Raw genomic sequence first — 20,071 nt, forward strand, 5'->3', positions numbered from 1 at the left:
GGCCTTGAGCGGCCCCCAGAAGCTCTGGGGTAAATGACGCAAAATCCTGCATTCTGGCGGTTTCCTGGCACTTAACTGCAGCTTTGAAATTGTCATTTTTTTGCCTGAAATTTTTACTTTTGCCATGAATTTATTGTTTCATATGTGAAATTTTCTGTTCATGCAAAAACTTTAAAAAAATTCAACATTGCAAAGTACTAATTTTGATGCAAAATGAAAAAATAAAATGCATCAAGATAACTACATGTAATTATTTTTTGCAATGCTGTATCAATCAATTTTTAAGTGTCTTTGCTTGAATCTCTGCCACCCAACAGTAAGCAGATTAAAGTAAAATGTAAGAAGAATATAGATCACAACCAACACCAGTTTTATATAATAAAGCATCAATATATATTATATTTATAGTTGTTCTAATTACCTGTATTGTCAGCTTTCGTTTCCTTTTTTAACGGATACATTGTATGTTATAAAAAAAAGTTTACATGTATTTAATCATTTTTTTTTTTTTATTGAATTGCAAATAAGAGTTACACTCCCAATATTTTAAGAATATTATTCACCATTAACACAACTCTATATTTCTATTTTCATTTGGTCCCTTAAAGTCTGTTAACTTACACGGGGAGTAATATTTTTCTCCAAAACTGACATGAAACCCATTGAGACCTTTTGCTTTTGCTCACCCCAATATTTTTTAAATAAAACCCAAACAATCTTTATTACAAATTAATAAGTAACATTTAAATGACCTATAATTTTATTTTTCCACAAATTCAAGTTAGCAGCTACAGATTTGTTGGTAACATAGCGAATCTGTGCTGAAAAATTCTACTTACGTTTTTATTTAATACCACGTGGGCATTTGCAAATTAAGTAGAATAGCAAGTCTGAAATCTTTCCTGATTAAATTCTGTTTTCGCTTTAAAATTGTTGATTGATATTATACTTGTGTCACTTTCACTTCTGGCCTTTTTAAAGCCGAAACTGAACAGGGTATTTGTTCTCTTCATTCCGTCAACATCATTGATTTTTACGTTCAGGACTTGTTGTTATCTTTCGGAACTTCTCGTCCGTGTTGTCACGAATTGGGTAAATCCGAGGCTTTCCGACTATTGCAATTGACGTATTATTTTCTACACCAACAGAAGACCAATCAGGTGCCGGTATTTACCTGAACTAAATTTAGCGCAAGTAAACACGTTTTTACATCCTAACGGCCGCGATTTCTGAGTCTACTAAAGTTTGGAAGATGTTTAAAATTTTATAAAAGTTTTTTTCATTGGATATACATTTTTGTCACTAAAGTAAACGGCACCTAATGTTACTATAGGCGGCGGAAATCCGCCGGCTACCGGCTACTTTTGAAAGCCCTGTATATATATGATGTATTACTGTTATAGCGATGACTAATAATGTAAAAACCCAAGAATCCAAGAATTTCTCTATCAAGAGATTTCTCAGAATAGGAACATCAACTGGATGAAGGTGTAAATGTAAGTACACTGTACAAGTAATTATTATCAATTTTTTCACATGTTGTTTTCTTTCTCTTTCTTCATGTTTAGTGTTCTCACATTTTTAATTGAACATTCACTTAACATCCTTAATTTCATTTCCCTATTCCGCCTAATCAATTTTAAAATATACTCCCATCAATTAAACCCACTCCAGATCGTCCTAGTAGTTATTGCTGTCGGTATCGAACTCTTTAGTACTATTATTTTGTGTAGTATTAGATTGTATTGTTTAATAAATTATATTTATAACTATATACCGAAACATCTTCCAGTGCATGTCACTTTCGGTTTCGATATAATTATTGTGTCATGTAATGTGTGTCTCTAAATATAAACCGAAAGTAGTGATTCATAGATGTTACCAAGAATTGAATTCAATAAAAATTGCTCTTCATTAAATATTTCATAAACAACACCAAAATTTAATGATTTCAAACCACGAAACAGGCACATGTATATGTGATTTTGGTGATTAAATTATTATTGTCTTGCAAGACAAAAATTCTTCCCTATATTTCTTTATACTAAATGCGGTAATCTAACGTAGTTTTATTAAGTATTTTTAATTTTTTCCCCCTAGGGAAGTCGTTGCAAATTGGAAACCTATACATGCATTGCGAAAATTTGATTGTGTCGATGAAAAGCGAATAATTAAAGTTTGACTACTCATTGTTGTCAGTGTAAACGTTTCCCATTTAGTGTTTCATGCATGTACCAATTAGATTATTTTATACAGAAACATTTTTTTTTTACATTGTTCTGATATGTTTTATATAATTTATGTACTTCAAGTGCATCTGCATATACCATGTTCACAATAGAGCAACTTATTTTTAACCACTTTCCGACTATTGTGGCTGTTGTTTAGTGAAAGTAAGATTTTGCTTATTTTCATACCATTTCACCACAATAAACGGTATCAATTTTGTTCTATCCGCCCTACATTTTTCAACACATTGCTTTCCGTATGATATTTCAAACAAATTTTAAACTATAGCTATGAGAATTTTCTTTTAACAACTGAAGAACGATCTTTTTCATCAAAACGTTTGAAAGTGAAATGACAACTTAAATATTGTCAAAATAGTATCCAGATATTTCAAGTACATGTGTACTGTTTGAGCTTTAGCAATGAAATTTGTCTGCCTTTAGGATGACCTCCATCATTTTGAAGATCAACAGGTGAAAGGTCAAGATCACTGGGTCACATAAGATATGGTTCAGATAACATATCCAACATTGTTTGGCCTTTAACATTGAAATGACACGATGGTTTTTTTCTCAGGTCATAAAGTCAAACTTCAAGTCATTAGGTTACATGCATATTGATTTTAAAACCAAATACCATTTGAGTCGGCACAATGAAACTTCATCACATGAAAAGTCAATATGGCTAACGGTTGTATTGTATTTGTTTTTAAAGAAAGACTAGGCTATGTGGATTAATCAAGCTACCTCATGCTCACATTGTTTTCGTTTTTTTATCCATATAGTGCTAATTGATAACAATCCTGGAATGTTTCGTCAAATAAACAAACACATACATGTATACATGTTTCTTATATTTTCCAGTTTATATATCTATGAATATACTTCATGTACAAACTCTGTGTGGTGCTCATATTTGATGAATATGTTAAACCGATTTCCACCTCTTGATATATGTACGTCTGCTTTATTTGATATGACAGAGAGCAAATCTCCTGGTTAAGGCGGAATACCATCAGAGTTTTAAAAGAAATTTTGGAATGAGTTAAATGAAAAAGAATCACTTACGTATTCACAACGCTTATCTGTCAATTCAACACTATGTAAAAATCAATACAAATTATAAGATTTTAGCCTTTGTACCGATATTAGCAAGAAGCTTAAGATTGCAAAAATCATTGAATAATGTTAGTCTGCATACATAAAATGTCAATATATTGGCATGGATGCCAGACTTATTGATATTTTTTAATATTGTCAAAATACGCTGTAATAATAAAGAGACAATTTTAATTTTGCGAGATTTCCAAAAGACACTCGATTCCGTGGAATGGACGGTTATGTTAAAATAACTCGAGTTTTGGACCAGAATTCATCAAATGGATTCAAATCCTATACAAATATCCTGTATATGGGCTTAAAAATAACAATATGACTTCAATTGTATGTTTTACAAAATTAGTAATGTATTGTAAATGAAATTATCATATACTAGACTACATATAATTATGTTTTCTTACTATCAAGTCATACGCCTTAAGGTCTTGTACATGTAAGGGCAATTGGAAATATGAATAAATTATTTTAAAAACAAAACTTCATAACAGTTGTTTATAAGATTTTGTGATTTTTGCTTTTGTAGGTCATCATGGAATTTAGATATGTATTAGCTGTACTTATTCTGGACATATGTCATGTCGTGAGTATAGAGATTATGTGCAGTAAATAAATATACCACTGACACTACACGCGGTGCCTACTAGTATTTCTCTCTTGTGAATGAAATTCATATATTTCAGGTCAAAGTTAGTGGCGATTCAACTCTCATAGATGTAGAATTTTGTAAATATTCCCAAACGACAAGAAAAGCAGTTGAAACATGTCCGTCCGATGAAAGATCGTGGAAAGAAGCGGCGTCAAAAATGAACTGTTCAGACCACGCTGAAAATTGCGCCGGGAAAATGGCGTACCACTGCTTGATAAATCCATGGCAAAATTTGACTGTTGAAGTATGTGCACCTGAGACGCGAATCCGTGCAGGTAAAAAAATTAATTCTCATCATTTGCATAGTGTACATTTTACTAGGTCGTAGACACTAGGTAATAAGTCGTACGGTTGATATACTAAATCGTTTGAGCCCACGTGTATGTTTGGATCGGGGGAAATTATGATAAAATGATGTGAATAAAGAATGCAGGTCGTATTATATACACACAGTAATTTACACAATCACCCTCCCCATCTCTACATTGTGTACGAATAGACAAATATTGCTGATATTTATATTTTCACCCATGTCTTAAAAGGAAGCCAGCCATTAATGACGATGTAGAGTACCTCCTTAAAATGCATTATCCCGTCAGAATCGGAAATGATTTGTAAAATAATTTAATAAAAAATGGCGATTTTAAAAGTGATTTAAACCATTTAATCTAATGTCAATTATTTCGCAATCTTGACCTTTAATGGGTATCAAAATGATAAACACCGGGAATCTCGACCCAATTGCAACAACTGTAAAGCATACATGAGAAAACAACAATCAGATCGAAGTGTCGATATACATGATGTGTAAGTTGGATGTGGAGGAACCGATCCCAGTTCTTGTAGGTGTGCGACTAGAGGGCAGATTAAGAAAAGCGGGGCTTGCGAAGACCACATTCTCTATACTGCAGGAGAAGATGCTTGTTCTGTGCCAGAAAAGGAAACTTCACGAAAACGAAGCATTCTTCTTACGATCTAGTACATCTTATAGTATGATACTGAGCGATTATTGAACTTAACGTACAAACACTGCTGAAAAAATGCCACAAAGAAACCACTTTCAAATAACCTCCTACAGATTGGTTTCACTGCATCTCCGGAGTTCCTCAATGAGACAACTTTTCTTCTATTCTCTTTGCATTACACATGTATTTATCAACGACTTGGCGAATGAAGTTAACCGCCTAGTAAAGAAGTGAAAATTGGCGATATAATGATTCTCCTTATACGCTGATGATATTTCACTAACTGCCGGTGTTGTAGAGTGAGCCTTCCCCCATATTGAGACTTCCTCCGGAAGCCTGGCTCTAGAGTGAGGGTTCCCCCGGAAGCCTGGTTCTATAGTGAGCCTTCCCCCTGGGGAAAGGCTCACTCTAAAGCACGAGAACCCCCGGGGAAGTCTCACTCTAGAGCCAGACTTCCTTGTGGGAAGACCCACTCTATCACTAGTTGTAGAGTCAGACTTTACCCATAGCAGAACTTCCCCCTTCATTTCCCCCTTTATTTTGGTAAACTACTATCACTTTATGGATATTGTTTAGATACCAAGACCTTTTTCAGCAGGACATTTATTGATTTTGCTTAAGGAAGTACTCTACATCGTCATAAAGGCTGACTTCCTTTTAAAACATGGATGAAAATATAAATATCAACAATATTTGTCTAATCATTTAAAGAATGCTCACCTAGTTGAGTAGCTCAGTAGGTTAGCACGTCGACTGCAATAAAAGAGAGAGAAAAAGCACGTCGACTGCTGAACTGTAGATCGTGTGTTCGAGTCCAGCATGGGTTTTAAATCATTCTCAGATTGCTTTCTACTAAAACTGCATTTTTTGACTAAATAAAGTAAATTTGAAAGTTTACGTTTTCAAAATATTGTTATACATATCCCCCACTTTTCATCCACATAAAATTTCTTTGGAGTAGCATACCTCCTTAAGTCATTCTTTAAACTCAAGAGAAGAAAACGGTGAATAAAACACATTGGAATTGATAAGTCATTTTGTTTGACCCATAGACCTTGAACTTTGACCCACACAATACCTATGCCTTGGTTAGTTTTAGAAGTTTGAAAAATGAAATGAGGAAATTTTGAATTTGTTTCTTTTCATCTGCGTACAAATATCGGTTATGCTTTTAAACTTGTACAACTTCAGGTAGGTAGGTAGATATGTAGGTAGGTAGAGAGGTTAGGTAGGTAGGTAATTCCTGTCCGATAAACTAAAATTTATTTCATAGATTGCGCAGGAGGGGATGAAAGCGGGGGTGTCCCTCTAGAGCGAGACTTTAAGAGGGTGTTATGGCTCTAGAGTGAGTCTTCCCCCTGGGGGTAAGGTTTATTCTAGAGCAATTCTGCTGGGGGGAAGGCTCACTCTAAAGCCAGATTTCCGGGGGGAAGGCTCACTCTAGAGCCAAACTTCCGCAGGGAGAAGGCTCACTCTAGAGCCAGACTTCCGCGGGGGGAAGACTGGCTCTGGGGGAAGTCTGGCAGGGGGAAGGCTCACTCTAGAGCCAGACTTCCGGGGGGGGGGGGTGTCTCACTATGGGGGGAAGTCTGGCTCTATAACACCGGTAATGAAGAGGATGTGCAATATATTCTTAGCGTCTGTTCCGTGATAGTGTAAAACGTGGCTCTAGACGATTGATTCCGAAAAATCTAAATTCTTCATTTTCGTAAACCTTCCTCGGAATATATACTCATGTACTCATTTCACCTAGCACCAAATCTTTCTGGAATATGCTTTCTCTTATTGATATTAGGTGTTATATTTGACGACGTCTGTAAGTCAAGCATAGAAAATCTAGCATAATCGTTTAGGGGCAATGATATCAAAGATTTCAATACGTATGAAACGATATTTCAGAATCGTGTTGTTCCTGTAATTGATTATTATAGTGGTGTATGGGGATACGAAACATTGCACCATATTGACAAGCTGCAGATCTGTAACGTTTTAGAAAAATATTGGGACATATCAGAGAGCTACAGATCCACCCCTTATAAAAAAGAACCGTCGAACCACGGCGCAGAAACATATGCGCACGATTGGGGCCCTATATTGCTGCATTCGTGCATCGCCATCTCAAATATTTCATATAAACACATTCCTAACGTATTTTCCCACTATACTTGTGTCCAAACATACCTTCAATTATCTTCTTGAAGGTCCATACGAACCGAAAGTCTTTATCATAGTCATCGAAAAACTTAAATTTTAAGATACACATGTCACTATGATAAAAAAAAACCATTTTCTTACTTTGGTTTTCGTGAGAAATCGTGGGTTAATGTGTAAAAAATGTCAAACGAGTTTAGCAAAATAATCTTACATGTAGAACGTATTTCATATACGGGTCATTTGTTGTTCTTTGAATATTTGTAAATTGATTGTTGATAAGTTGATAAGTATGCAAATATTCATTGCGTAATATCAAATAAATGCATTTAACTTTTTAACATGTAATGATCAAATATATACATTACTTTGACTTTTTAACATGTGATGGTCTAGTTTATTAATTACTTTAGGCACCTGATCACACCTCTGGTATATCCAGGGGTCCGTGTATGTCCAACTCTCTGTTTTGCATTGCTTATGGGAGTTATGAGATTGATCACTGTTCGTTACCTGTGCCTTTCATCTTTCTAACATGTGAGGATCTAGTATTTTTCTTCTTTTTTTTTTTTTTTAGGTTTCTGTGCGGAGTACAATAGGAGGGGTGGAAAAATACAAGAATTTTATTCCAAAACATGTAAAGGCTGTACTCAAAATTATCAATCAACTGAAGCATACAAATGTAAGGCTATTCAAAATTCCGCGCAGATTAAATTTTATTTAACGTTGATTTCGTCTACAAATATTACAGGTGTAGCAGCATATTTAGCTTAAATCTTTGAAGTGTGCAGTATTCAAATTCAAATTTAAGACCAGTATATATCTAAAAGTTTGCATTAAATCTTGTATTTTATACGTGCTATGGGTTTTACAGATACGGCTGCACCAATAGCTAAATATATATAACCCAACATTATACATTGAATACATTTTCAGGATATCAGAACAATATCAGTATCGATCACATATAATAGTCTCAATTTTAAGTAAGTTTAATTTTCGGCGTTTTTATCTATTGAAATAGTGGAATATTTATCATATCTTCAATCATTGCCAACCTACTACATTGTATGCACATATGTTACAGTGTGTATATGATATAGATGAAAAAATTTCCATGGCAAAACTTATTATTTTCATGTGTATATATCAGTCAGTCTAGTACACAAAAGAAGTGCAAGGAATGTGTGTAATATATGTCGTTACAGATCAAGAATGCTATGAAAAAGTATATCAATTTACGCAACAGCAAAAACAGCCTCAGACGAAGCAGTCAAATCAATCCAAAATAACTTCGTAAGTATCTGTGTGTCAAATGTAAATAACATTTTTTTCTAATCACACAAATATTCACTAAACCAGATACACCGACAGGAAAGATTTCATTAATTTCCCCCTCAATCAGTCCTAGCTTTCAACTATGTCTGTAATGACAATAGTACTACTAATAATAAGCAACTTTAAATGAGGCCTAGATAATTACATTGGCATATATTGTTTAATTATTATATACAGCTATCTACATTATTATTATTATGTTGATATACTACAGGTTAAATGAAAATCGAAATGTACCTGTATATGAAGATCGAAATATGTTTGAATATCGAAATATGCTTGAAGATCGATATTTATATGATCGAAATGCGTCAAACAGAAACAAATGCAACCTAAGATATATCTCCATTGTGGTAGTTCTACTGGTAATCCTTTCTTTGTGATATGTGTACAGTGTATGTAGATGTATGTGTATTTAAAATCTTATTCTACATGTATATAATGTCATGGGTTTATATTCAAGAATATGGAATTGTGGAAATCTGTATCAAGAATCTCACCTCTCATTTTAGACGCCACAAGATATTTTATTTGTAATCATATTGCTATATTTACGTATCATCTCTCTACTGTGAACCAGGCAGTTACATGCATTAAACTATAAGAACAACTGTTCTAATTGTGTCCACAGTTGCCACCTTTTTGGACATAATTAGAACAGGACAAATTGATGATAACCACTATTGTTTGAAATTAAAACCCAACATATGAATGTGAAATCAAATGTATACATATACATAGATTGTTTTTAGAATCTTTATATAGGTCTACTAGTACACAAATATTAAAACATAGTATTACTTATTTAGAAAATTTAAAGAAGGTAGGAAAATCATTTTCTTTCAATTATTTTTCGCATCTATTATAGAGAATAAAAATTATCTGGTTTTGATGACACAAAGCCTAAATTTAGAATCAAGTCTTTGAATATTACAGAATTTCAAAAGAACGATAACACTTTCCATAATATGGAGGTTTGTGCCACCCTCCTGTGATTTCACCAGATTTACAAAATCAATGAATCATTTAGATTCAGGCTTGATAGGAACATACATTTTATTGGAATCTTTTCTAATATACATTGTAAAAAATGTCTAAGTTATATATAAATAATAATAATCAATGATATGTTTCAAAATATTGAATCCAAAGACAATAACTCTGTTTTTATGGATTTCTTTATCAAGTCCATTATACGATAGATTTCCTTTATTGTACTTACATTTTGTATATTGTTTGTAAAGAAACAGTTTCATGAAATTGTTATGAAAATTATTTTATTCATAACCAGTTTTTGTAAAATTTTGATAACGTTGTTGAAGGAAAATCAAAACATGTGAGTATGGAGTTACCTAATATAAAGTTTACGTTTATATCTATATATTATATGCCAGAAGATCTGAATTTCTGTTCTGCAATTTCAGCCCAAATCTCACTGAAAACGTTATTTGTTTCTTAAACACACTGATGGGTTGTAATGCCTAGGGTTATATCTAACACATGTAGTCTACAGAAATGTGATGAAATATATTACAATAGTTAGCTTTACCTTCTTGTTACATGTGCATTACATGCTGTTGTATTTGCTGTCCACAAAGTATGATTAAAATAAGAATTATATAATTAGTGTAAATGTGCTAAAACTACATGTAAATGGGACTTAGATTCTTAACAGAATTTTCTGATGGCAGATATTATATTTAATTAATGATTCTAGATACACAAGATATACAAGGCAGAGCTCTAATAATTTTATTTATGCTACAAGAGCCAAAACAGAATTTTTGTATCATTTCAGCAGCAATTTTATGGAACTCATTACCAGATTTTATTAGAAAATGCACTACTAGGACATCTTTTAAATCTGCCCATATTAAACATTATTTTGAATCTCAATAATACTTGTGTGTTTATTATTTCTTATCTGTATGTAAAGTAACTGTGATATTTTCATTTTTTATTATCTATGTTCTCGATATGCATACATGTATGTTAAAGACAGGACCACAATGTAAACTAGTTTGTATAACTAATTGTGCAATCCTGTATAAATATTTAAAGGATATTATTATCATTACCAATTTTTTAAAAGCTAACTATGAAACTTGAAACTCCCTTATTACCTTAAAACTAGTTTGTACTGATATATTAAACAGTCTCTATTTTATCGCATTTGGGGGATGAGGAGAGGCATGTTTCTTTATAAGAGTATGATAATACCTAGAAACTCATAACTAATAATGAGTAGGACTTCCGTTACACGGCTTGCCGTTTGTACTAAAAACCCATGGAAACATTTCTGAGAAAATTCCTGGACAAAAAACGGAGAAACAATAATCGAAATTTGAATGGAAATACTAAAACAAAATTGACAACTGCCTTCAGCGAAGAATTGATTTTGTGCGCTCACGCAAGTGCATTACTATTCTTACTTATGTGAATAGAACCAGCATGTTTCAAATAGTTACTTTAGATTCGGAAGGAAGGAAAGATAAAGACCACACCCGTTAGATAATTGCTTGGAGTTGCAGTCATCCTCTTCTACAGGGAAATTATTAAAATATACTAAAAATAGAGTTTGTGTTTTCAAAAAATCTTCTAACAAACACTAAGGCCACACAATTCGAAAACTTAAAAAAAAAAAAAAAAAAAAAAAACCCGACCAGATAATCCAAAACTTGCAAAGCATCTTTCATGTATTTGAAACTTTTATTTCCCTTTTTAGTCTCAAATGAGGCACAAAAGTACAAATACATGTATAAAGAACAAGAATATAAGTAAAACTGATGGATGTCCCATGAAATACATCTAATCAATGTACTTCATATGAGGAATGACTGTTGAAATATTTGAAATGAAGGGGTTTTTCATATATTGAGCAAAGTTGACCTTTACAAAATGACATTGAGTGACCTTTGTCTGAAAGTATTTTCCCTATTACTTATTTATGTGATATTCGATCAATACCGGTTTAAAAACTGTTGAAATAAAGTTCTCATATAAGGTATATGTTATGAGTGACCTTGCCCTTTCCAAAATGAGCCTGAACTGTTGAAGCATTGTTAAAATGAACTTTTTTGTTCATACATAACGTATATGTTCTGAGTGACCCTGATCTTTACGAAATGAACTTTGGTGACCTTTGAAAGCCATTTGCCCATTACTTTTTTTGTGTAATTTATCATCAATGCCTGTTCAAAAACTGTCAAAATAAAGGACGTTTTACTTGTATAAGGTAAATGTTCTAAGGGACCTTAAGTGACCTCAACTTTCCAAAATGACCTTGGTCCAAAACTCCCTGTTCCAAGTAATATCTGTGACCAGGGTTAGTTTTTATGAAAGGTTTAAGAGATGGCAAATTTTCTATCAAAAACTGTTGAAAGGAACTTTTTTGTTCTGATTGACTTTGACCTTTCTAAAATGACCTTAAAAGACCTTGGTTCTGAAGTCCTTGTCTCCAGGAACGAAGCTTAAAAAGCCCCCCCCCCCCCCCCCCGATGATGTATGAACATAAAATAACACATACATGTATATAGTACCACAGTCAAGTTGCTAGTGGAAATAATACATATATATAGTAGCATTGTCAGGTTGCTAGTGGAAATAATGCATTTGTTTGAATATTGACATATAATTTACAAAATTTGGCCAAACCAATAAGAGTAAAGAAAATATATCATGAGTATGAAATAAGTTTGGAAAACTTACAGTATTACTACCTTTGTAAATATTTGCAGGTAAAACAAATTAAAAAGTCTCAATCAAGTATGTACATGTAGTAAAATTTCAAACTTAATTTGCATTACAGAGATTACATAACCTATCAGATCTATCTATTCCAAAAAAAAAGTCACATTCAACTGAAAATCTGTGACTAACACATCTAAACTTATTTAAACTATAAAGACGTCCCGTGGTAATAATGAAATTTTGTGTGTAGACCCGGTTCGGCACAGACTTTGATGTTGTTCATCTATCGTAAGTTAGCACTTTGTTATTGTTACAATTTTCTTTTAATGATTGTAATTATGAAATTGTTTTCATTTCTATCTTGTCTTTGTTAGCAAATTCAGATGCTGTGTTATCAAGGGTTAATTCTGACCCATAACAATACTTAATAAAATGCGTTTGCCATACATTTTTCAAAATCGTGATTTTTAGAGTTTGTCTGATTTTAATAAAGGGGCACTAAAAGAGCATACACGGAGTGTAAAGGTGATATATTTCTCGTAAATACCTCCCTCGACATTCCCAACAGTTCATTTCGAGAAGAAAAGAAGCTTTTCTACCAAAAATATGCATTTTCATTTGATTCCGTTTTGAGGTTAGGAACCTACCTAAGACATGGCTGGCGAGTTTAAAACTCAAATCAACGACATTCTATCACAAAATGAGCGCCCTATCAATGACCATTGTTGGCAGTCTGTGTCGTCAAGAACACAAATATGCCCCAGATCACTGGGGGAGATGGTTGCCAGATAAGTCAATTGCACTAGCAGAGAGTCTGCCTCTTGTGTTTTTCCAACCGGTTGTTCCTAAACCACTGTATTGGATAAAAGTAAATAATCATTTATTTGTATTCCTGTGATGAAATTGGCATTGTGCATGATATTTTGCCATTTTTATTGTTATTATATCTAAGCAAAACTTTGGTAATTGGTTGTGTAAATAACTGATGATCATTGCTATTCAGATGATGATTATTGTATGTAATTTAGTAATTCTATAACGAATACAAAATTAAGAGTAGGGTAAACAGAAACTCCTGGACACATCAGAAGTGGGATTAGGTGCCTAGAAGGAGTAAACACCCCCTACTGACCGATCACATCCGCTTTGATTCCTATATCTTCATCAAGTTTACGGAGTGTTCCGTAGTCAAAGTAAGTATGTAAAGAGCGGTCTAACAATTGAATGAGACACGTCGGAAAGCATTTGACCCAGTGATAGCTTGAACTTGCAAATTAGATCATTATAACGATCATAGAATTTGCGAAATGCTGATTTTAAACAAGACTGTTGAAACTCTTGTAACATCAACTTATTTGTCAGCATCTCGATTTAAAAATCAATCATATGCAGAACATGCTCTTGTACATCTAATCAGAGAGACATAAATACCATATGCTGGTGATAGTAGAATATTGCTACATAGATATGTGAGGTTGACGGTGGAGAAGCTGATGTCATCCCATTTGTCATAATGTTGTGTTTTCAATTTATGTATATCTATGTATAATAAAATATCCAGATAAGAAGCAGATAAGGAAGACTGTGTGATGTTTGTTATTTTGAGTTCACTGGGATATATCGAATCTACGTTCGAATGAAAGAGATTATTGTTAATAAATAAATCGTCATCGATATTAATTATCTAAATGTCGAGTCGAAGGCCACAGCAAGAGATTTCTTTTCATGTAGGAGTTTTTGAATAAATCCTTGCTCGTAAGAATATAAAAACAGGCCAGCTAATAAAGAAGCACAATTTGTGTAATGTATCTGTGTAAGGGTTTGTGTAGTTTTCCAATCCAGTATGGGTATGGTAGCTCAAGTTCATTTGTTCCATTGACTGAGCTATCAAATATGTGAAAAAATGATGCGTGATTTTAAAGAATTTAATTTTGAAAGGGACGTTGGAGATAAGTAGGATTGCCAAATGTAGGATTAATACCAAATTCGTTTTAAATACAGTTGTAATAATGAGCCTTAAAAACAAGGACAATATGCTGTTACAAGCTCTGTCAGCTGGACCTAACCTAGTATCCTTGTAACCTATGTAATTACTTCATCATTTCTGTTATACTACACACAGAAAAATACATGGTACGCATTTTAGTTCAAATACTTTGATATTCCTCTTATGCTTCTTATCCATTCTGACTACGTAACAAGTTATTCACGTTCAACACATCGTCTGGCATACTCTTATTCTCTACCCAGAGTTCCATGCGTGTATGTGAAACTTGCATAACGCTCCCTCTGGTGAGAGAATGGCATACTCTCTGACAAAAACGGAAGTTATCTTGCCAACTGAAAGATCAGGGCTCTCTGAAATTGGACCTTGTAAAATAAGTTATTTCAGACCGTCATTGTCAACTATATTCGACATCCCCAGTTATGCTGGTGGTGGACATGTCCAGCTGGACTATTGTTGAAAGAAGAACAAGAGCACGTAGATGGATTTTGGATAAGGTGTTCTATATATGTGTACACTGTAGCACTTAGAGTGTGCTGGATTATATTGGCTAATTCACGCTAGGACACAGTATGCGTGTTGGCTTGTCCATGCTTTTATCCCGAGAGGGCAAGTTTGTGATTATTCTTGCTTTCCTCAGGCAGTGACAAGTGTGTTGCTCATCATTGCATGTCTGCGCACTCGTGAAAGCGCATTGGTTAGACTTTTTTCTCCCGTAAATGGAATTTTTGATGAAGTCTGCACTTGCAAATACCTAGAAGCACCTCAGGGCTACCTGTTTCTCGCACAGGTACGAGCTCACGTGAGTTCACAGGCAGTAACCCCTGGCAAGTTACATTTCTGGGTTTTAACTTGCTCTTTATATATCGTTTTACCTTATGTGCTGTACATAATGAATTTCAAGAAATCAAATTCATCGTCGGTATATTTGTATCATTACAGTTTAGAGAGAACACAATCTAGAATACGACAAACAGTCATGTTTCAGTAACAGAATGTTGTCCATACAATGGTTAATCATAACCTTCAAATGCAAGTACCAATATAAAACCAAGGCTTCTACACATCAGAAAACACATGTCCAGTATATTACAATTTATTGTGTAACTGGTATCAATTACAAATTATCACAGTTAACAACACAATGATGTTAATTTTCATGCTGATTTTGGCATATGTGTGTAGTAGATTTATGTGAAAAGAAGCAAAATGCTTGATCATTTCTAAACTCGCTTAGTATTTTCAACGTCCTTCACATAAACAAACATCAAGTGTACACCGAAATTAAATATTATGAAGGCCACTTGTTTGACAAGAATACTATAGTATAAAAATACTGTTATCAAGAACATTTCTTTATAGAAACCTCCAACACGGGGGAAAGAAAAAATAATATGCACAAGCTACTAAAAGTAGAACAGATATGATATTTTTCCACAGAGACAAATTCAAGTGTTTTCCTTTTCGCTTATTCGAGGATAACCAAACATGGTGATCTGGCCTGGAGTTACTCTGATGTGGAATGTTAGGATGCATATTTCCTTCATAAAGTGGAGAAACTAGATATCTAACCTATTTGTTAAAGTCTCCTGTACTATAATTGTGGGTATCATATTAAAGGGCTATCTATATTAGATTAGATCGTAGTTTAGGACAATTTATAGCAAATTAGAGTGTAGTTTAGGAAAATGTTAGGAGATTAAAGAGTATATTAGGATAATTTATAGTAGATAAGAGTGCAGCTTAGGGGAATTTATAGTAGACTAAAGTATAGATTAGGAGAATTTATAGTAGACTAAAGTATAGATTAGGAGAATTTATAGTAGACTACAGTATAGATTAGGAAAATTTATAGTAGACCCCACAGTGGGATTGGCTTTACCACAGTCATGTATCTAATCAATTTACTGACGATTTGTGTTATGTATCATATGGATAATTTCCGGGTTTCCGACTTCGTATCTGACTTGTCTCATATCTGTTAATTCTACTGTGGCCGGTAATTTCATTTTGTCAACTATGTATGTTAACATATACAAACTAAATACCACTCCAAGAACAAATGAAAGGATTATTATACTAAACAGCAGAGGTTTGTCTAAGTAAGGAAACGGCATGTGTACTAATCTGTTGTCAACCTCGGTTGTTGCTCCCTTTCTGTTGCCAACCTCAGTTGCTGCTATTTTGGGATGGTTTGTTCCATGTGTTTCAGAAATCCTCATTGATTGGTTGATGATAGAATGCGACGTATCTTTCACCCTCCTAGTGGTGGTTGTAGGTGCAATCACTGAAAATTACATATTTTTGCGTCATTAGAAATGCATCGACTACGAATAATTCAACATTAGCAAGGCTTAGTACTATACGAGATTTTACCTACCTGTTGTATAGTAACATTTTCCCCTAGCCATCTTTCCACTCGGAAAATGGCTATATAGTAACCCCCTCCCCACGGAAAAATGTCTAAATGTAAAACTTATATGGTACCAATTTTGATGCACCAGATGCGCATTTCGACAAATAATGTCTCTTCAGTGATGCTCAACCGAAATGTTTGAAATCCGAAATAACAATAAACTTGCTAGAGCTATTTTAGGGTAAAACAGAGTGCCAAAAAGTGGAGTCAAATTCGTCTAAGGATAAGAGCTATGCATGAGGGAGATAGTCCTTAATTTTGAAATGAATTTGTAAATTTCATCTCAGCATTTAAATATACACCCGTATTTTCAAGTTAAAACGAAGTACTTAGCTACTGGGCTGTAGAGACCCTCAGGGACTAATAGTCCACCAGCAGAGGTCTCGACCCAGGGGTCATAATGTAAAACTTACACGGTACCAATTTTGATGCACCAGATGCTCATTTCGACAAATAATGTCTCCTCAGTGATGCTCAACCGAAATGATTGAAATCCGAAATAACATCCGTTGAGACCCCGGGTTAGAATTGGTCCTCAGTATCCCTTGCTTGTCGTAGAGGGTGACTAAATGGGGCGGTCCTTCGGATGAGACCGCAAAAACCGAGGCCCCGTGTCACAGCAGGTGCGGCACGATAAAGATCCCTCCCTGCTCAAAGGCCATAAGCGCCAAGCATAAGCCGAAATTTTGCAGCCCTTCACCGGCAGTGGTGAAGTCTCCATATGAGTAAAATATTCTCGAGAGGGACGTTAAACAATATTGAATCAATCAATCATCCGAATTAACAATAAACTTGCTAGAGCTATTTTAGGAAAAAACAGAGTGCCAAAAAGTGGAGCCAAATTCGTCTAAGGATAAGAGCTATGGATGATAGTAGACCTCACCCCGCAGAAATGTGGCTATATAGTAAGATTCCCCCTTTTGTAGCGAGATGGACACTCCCAGAAAACCTGCTATATAGTAGAACTTTCCCCACGGAAATGTGGTTATATATAGTAGGAGTCCGCCCCCTTTCATTACCAGTTGACCCCCTCCCCCGAAAACTTACTACATACATGTAGCAGATTTTCCCCCTCTTTTAATTCCGGTTACGTTTACGGCGGACCATTCCCATACATATTCTCTCCATTCTGAAATTAATCCTTTTCTGGCTATTCATTTCTTTTATATCCTAAATGGAGAATCAATTTCCAAAATCCATTGATTGGGATTTTTGGAAATGTTTATTATTCAACAAACATCATTTCATTCAGTCGAATGTTATGTAAAAGAATTATTCATTTAAAATGTAAAATCAGAATATTTCATACTCGTAAAACCGCACCTATTTTGGCAACTCAGAATTTGTTAATTAAACATACAAGTATTAATCGTACGAAGAGTCAAAATTGTCTCTCTCCATTTTTTTCATACAGATAGTGGAGTAACTAAGAAATCGACTTGCTTTCCCGCTAGACATGATTCCTAACACCTCATTGGGAGAAATTTGGATTTTTCAATTGAATTAGAGGTGTTTTTTTTTATAGGAACCCTCCAACTGTTCTCGAGTCATCGGTGGATTAATAGATATGAACATAGTATCGATATTTAATCGTAACTATTACAGGCGATACAACTCCCAACTGTACTGTCAGTACTTTGATTTATACATATTCGTTTACTTTCGCCGTAGATGAATTTATTTTGTACCTGTTGTCCGTCGTCTGTCCGTCTGTAACTTTCCCATATTTTCAACTTCTCCAGACCTACTGGGCCAATTTCAACCAAACTTGGCACAAAGCAACCTTGGGTAAAAGGGATTCAAGTTTGTTCAAATGAAGGACCACGCCCGTCTACAAGTAGAGACCATAGTGAAATAGTAAAAATGCATTGACGACTTTTAAAAAATTTCCATTGGGCTACAACGATCAGTGTTGTACAGCGACCAGTGTTGCATAGTAGCCTTTCCCCATAGTAGCTTTTCCCTCCGAAAAATGGCTATATAGTAGGGAGAAAGACTACTGTATAATAGACTTTTCCCCATAGTAGGGTTACCCCCTCACGATTTTGGGTTTGATTTTAGAAAACAGATTATGGAAAGTCAGTCGGTCTTTGTACAAGAAATATTGATATCGCATAGATCTGAGTATCGAAAAGTGCATATTGCCGATAGTTTGCATGTAGATACATGTACATGTCTTTTCATAAAGGCAAATTCTAGAGATATGTTTTACGGTATCACCGAGAAAGTATAAAACACACAAAATTATTTTTTAAAAATCAATTCATCCCAACATTAAGGTCCCTTGTGGAGATGATAAAATTTACAATTCCCGGTTCCCTTCTCCTACATAAAATTATAAAATTTGTTAAAGATTGGCTCAGTAGTTGTTGAGCCACGACTCAAAACAAACTGTTTGTGTTAGAAAACCTACCCAGGGGCTCTGAATGAAGCAAAATTACATCATTGTCTTCCCGTAAAAACTTCTATATAATGCTATATATTCAACAGAACAAAAATCTTTATTTCGATAATTTCTTAAACGTGGTTTTAATTTTATCAGTGACTATGGTCAAAGTTACATGACATGAAACGTTTCAGAGACTACTCTATATAATCTACGTAAATCATTTCAAAAACTTATCTCCTCTGTTTCAGGATATTTCAAGAATTACTATCGGTCGCACGAGAAGAATATTCATACCTGTTGTGATTGTCCTATTAACACACCCCTTGAATCTGTCACACATTTCCTCTTCAGAACAATTGCAGATTTCCATACATCCAGCACCGTATTTCGGCTCATTGCAAGCTAGAAGATGACAGAGATGACATGTACACAGTTTAAGATATCAGAAAATACAGCTGTTATAATTTAATTTGAATCGATGTAAAAATAAATTTATAGCTTACGATGACAAGTGTCCTCCTTTTCATTGTACTCAAATCCTCTACAACACACCAGAGGTCTGTAACAATATCATTATCTCATTAATGTGTTCATAGAAAGTATGTAAATAGTAGAACCATACAAATGTTACAAATGTCCGTAAAATGACACCCCTAGTCATATATTAAATTCGCTTTTTAGATAGTATTTACTTTCTTGCGTTTGGTGGTAATTACGTCAATGATTCAGAAAAATGGAAAACATTGAAATAACGATCTACTTAAATAAGATGTATACGTACCCGTCGCACCGGCCGTCTTGTCCAGAAACGAAATGAAAATAAGTGACGATAAATATTTGTCTCAACCTCATCATCAGGATCATGCTTGTAAGTAGGAATGTATGGAGCGTTTTAATATTTCCTTGGATGCTTTTTAGTACTTAATATATTGTATGGCGGCTTATCACAGTCACCATTAACTACAATACGTACATGTGATCAAGCTCCAGCTTGTATAGCTAAGGATGTTTGACTAGAATTGTATATTCATTTACATGCATATCTATTCTTGCATGTTACATGCATGTCCTCGTTTTTAGAACCCGTATTTTAATTCAACAACTCTTCAACCAAACTTTACCTG

General features: G+C 34.2%; 2 protein-coding genes across 4 annotated transcripts; one reads left to right on the forward strand and one right to left on the reverse strand.

Moving 5' to 3' along the window:
* Nucleotides 1-449: 449 nt before the first annotated feature.
* LOC125674989 (uncharacterized) lies at nucleotides 450-19,306 on the forward strand. 3 transcript variants are annotated; one of them, XM_056158238.1, is made up of 6 exons: nucleotides 450-1,496; nucleotides 3,871-3,927; nucleotides 4,028-4,268; nucleotides 7,687-7,791; nucleotides 8,318-8,405; nucleotides 19,196-19,306. In XM_056158238.1, exons 2-6 carry the CDS (start codon nucleotides 3,877-3,879, stop codon nucleotides 19,248-19,250), a joined length of 540 nt encoding a protein of 179 aa, XP_056014213.1. In that variant the 5' UTR covers nucleotides 450-1,496; nucleotides 3,871-3,876; the 3' UTR covers nucleotides 19,251-19,306. The 3 variants fall into 3 exon arrangements, with proteins under 3 accessions (XP_056014213.1, XP_048768406.2, XP_056014214.1); XM_048912449.2 differs by lacking the exon at nucleotides 19,196-19,306 and adding an exon at nucleotides 8,662-12,583; XM_056158239.1 differs by lacking the exon at nucleotides 19,196-19,306 and adding an exon at nucleotides 9,384-12,583.
* On the reverse strand, nucleotides 15,223-19,854 carry LOC125674981 (uncharacterized). Its single transcript, XM_048912433.2, has 4 exons — nucleotides 19,729-19,854; nucleotides 19,451-19,506; nucleotides 19,242-19,349; nucleotides 15,223-16,429 (listed from the first exon to the last, which is right to left on the reverse strand). The coding sequence occupies exons 1-4, from the start codon at nucleotides 19,809-19,811 to the stop codon at nucleotides 16,047-16,049; spliced, it is 630 nt and encodes a 209-aa protein (XP_048768390.2). The 5' UTR covers nucleotides 19,812-19,854; the 3' UTR covers nucleotides 15,223-16,046.
* Between the last annotated feature and the right edge of the window lie 217 nt (nucleotides 19,855-20,071).

The sequence above is a fragment of the Ostrea edulis genome, chromosome 3, assembly GCF_947568905.1.
Source record: "Ostrea edulis chromosome 3, xbOstEdul1.1, whole genome shotgun sequence".
NCBI classification, from domain to species: domain Eukaryota; kingdom Metazoa; phylum Mollusca; class Bivalvia; order Ostreida; family Ostreidae; genus Ostrea; species Ostrea edulis.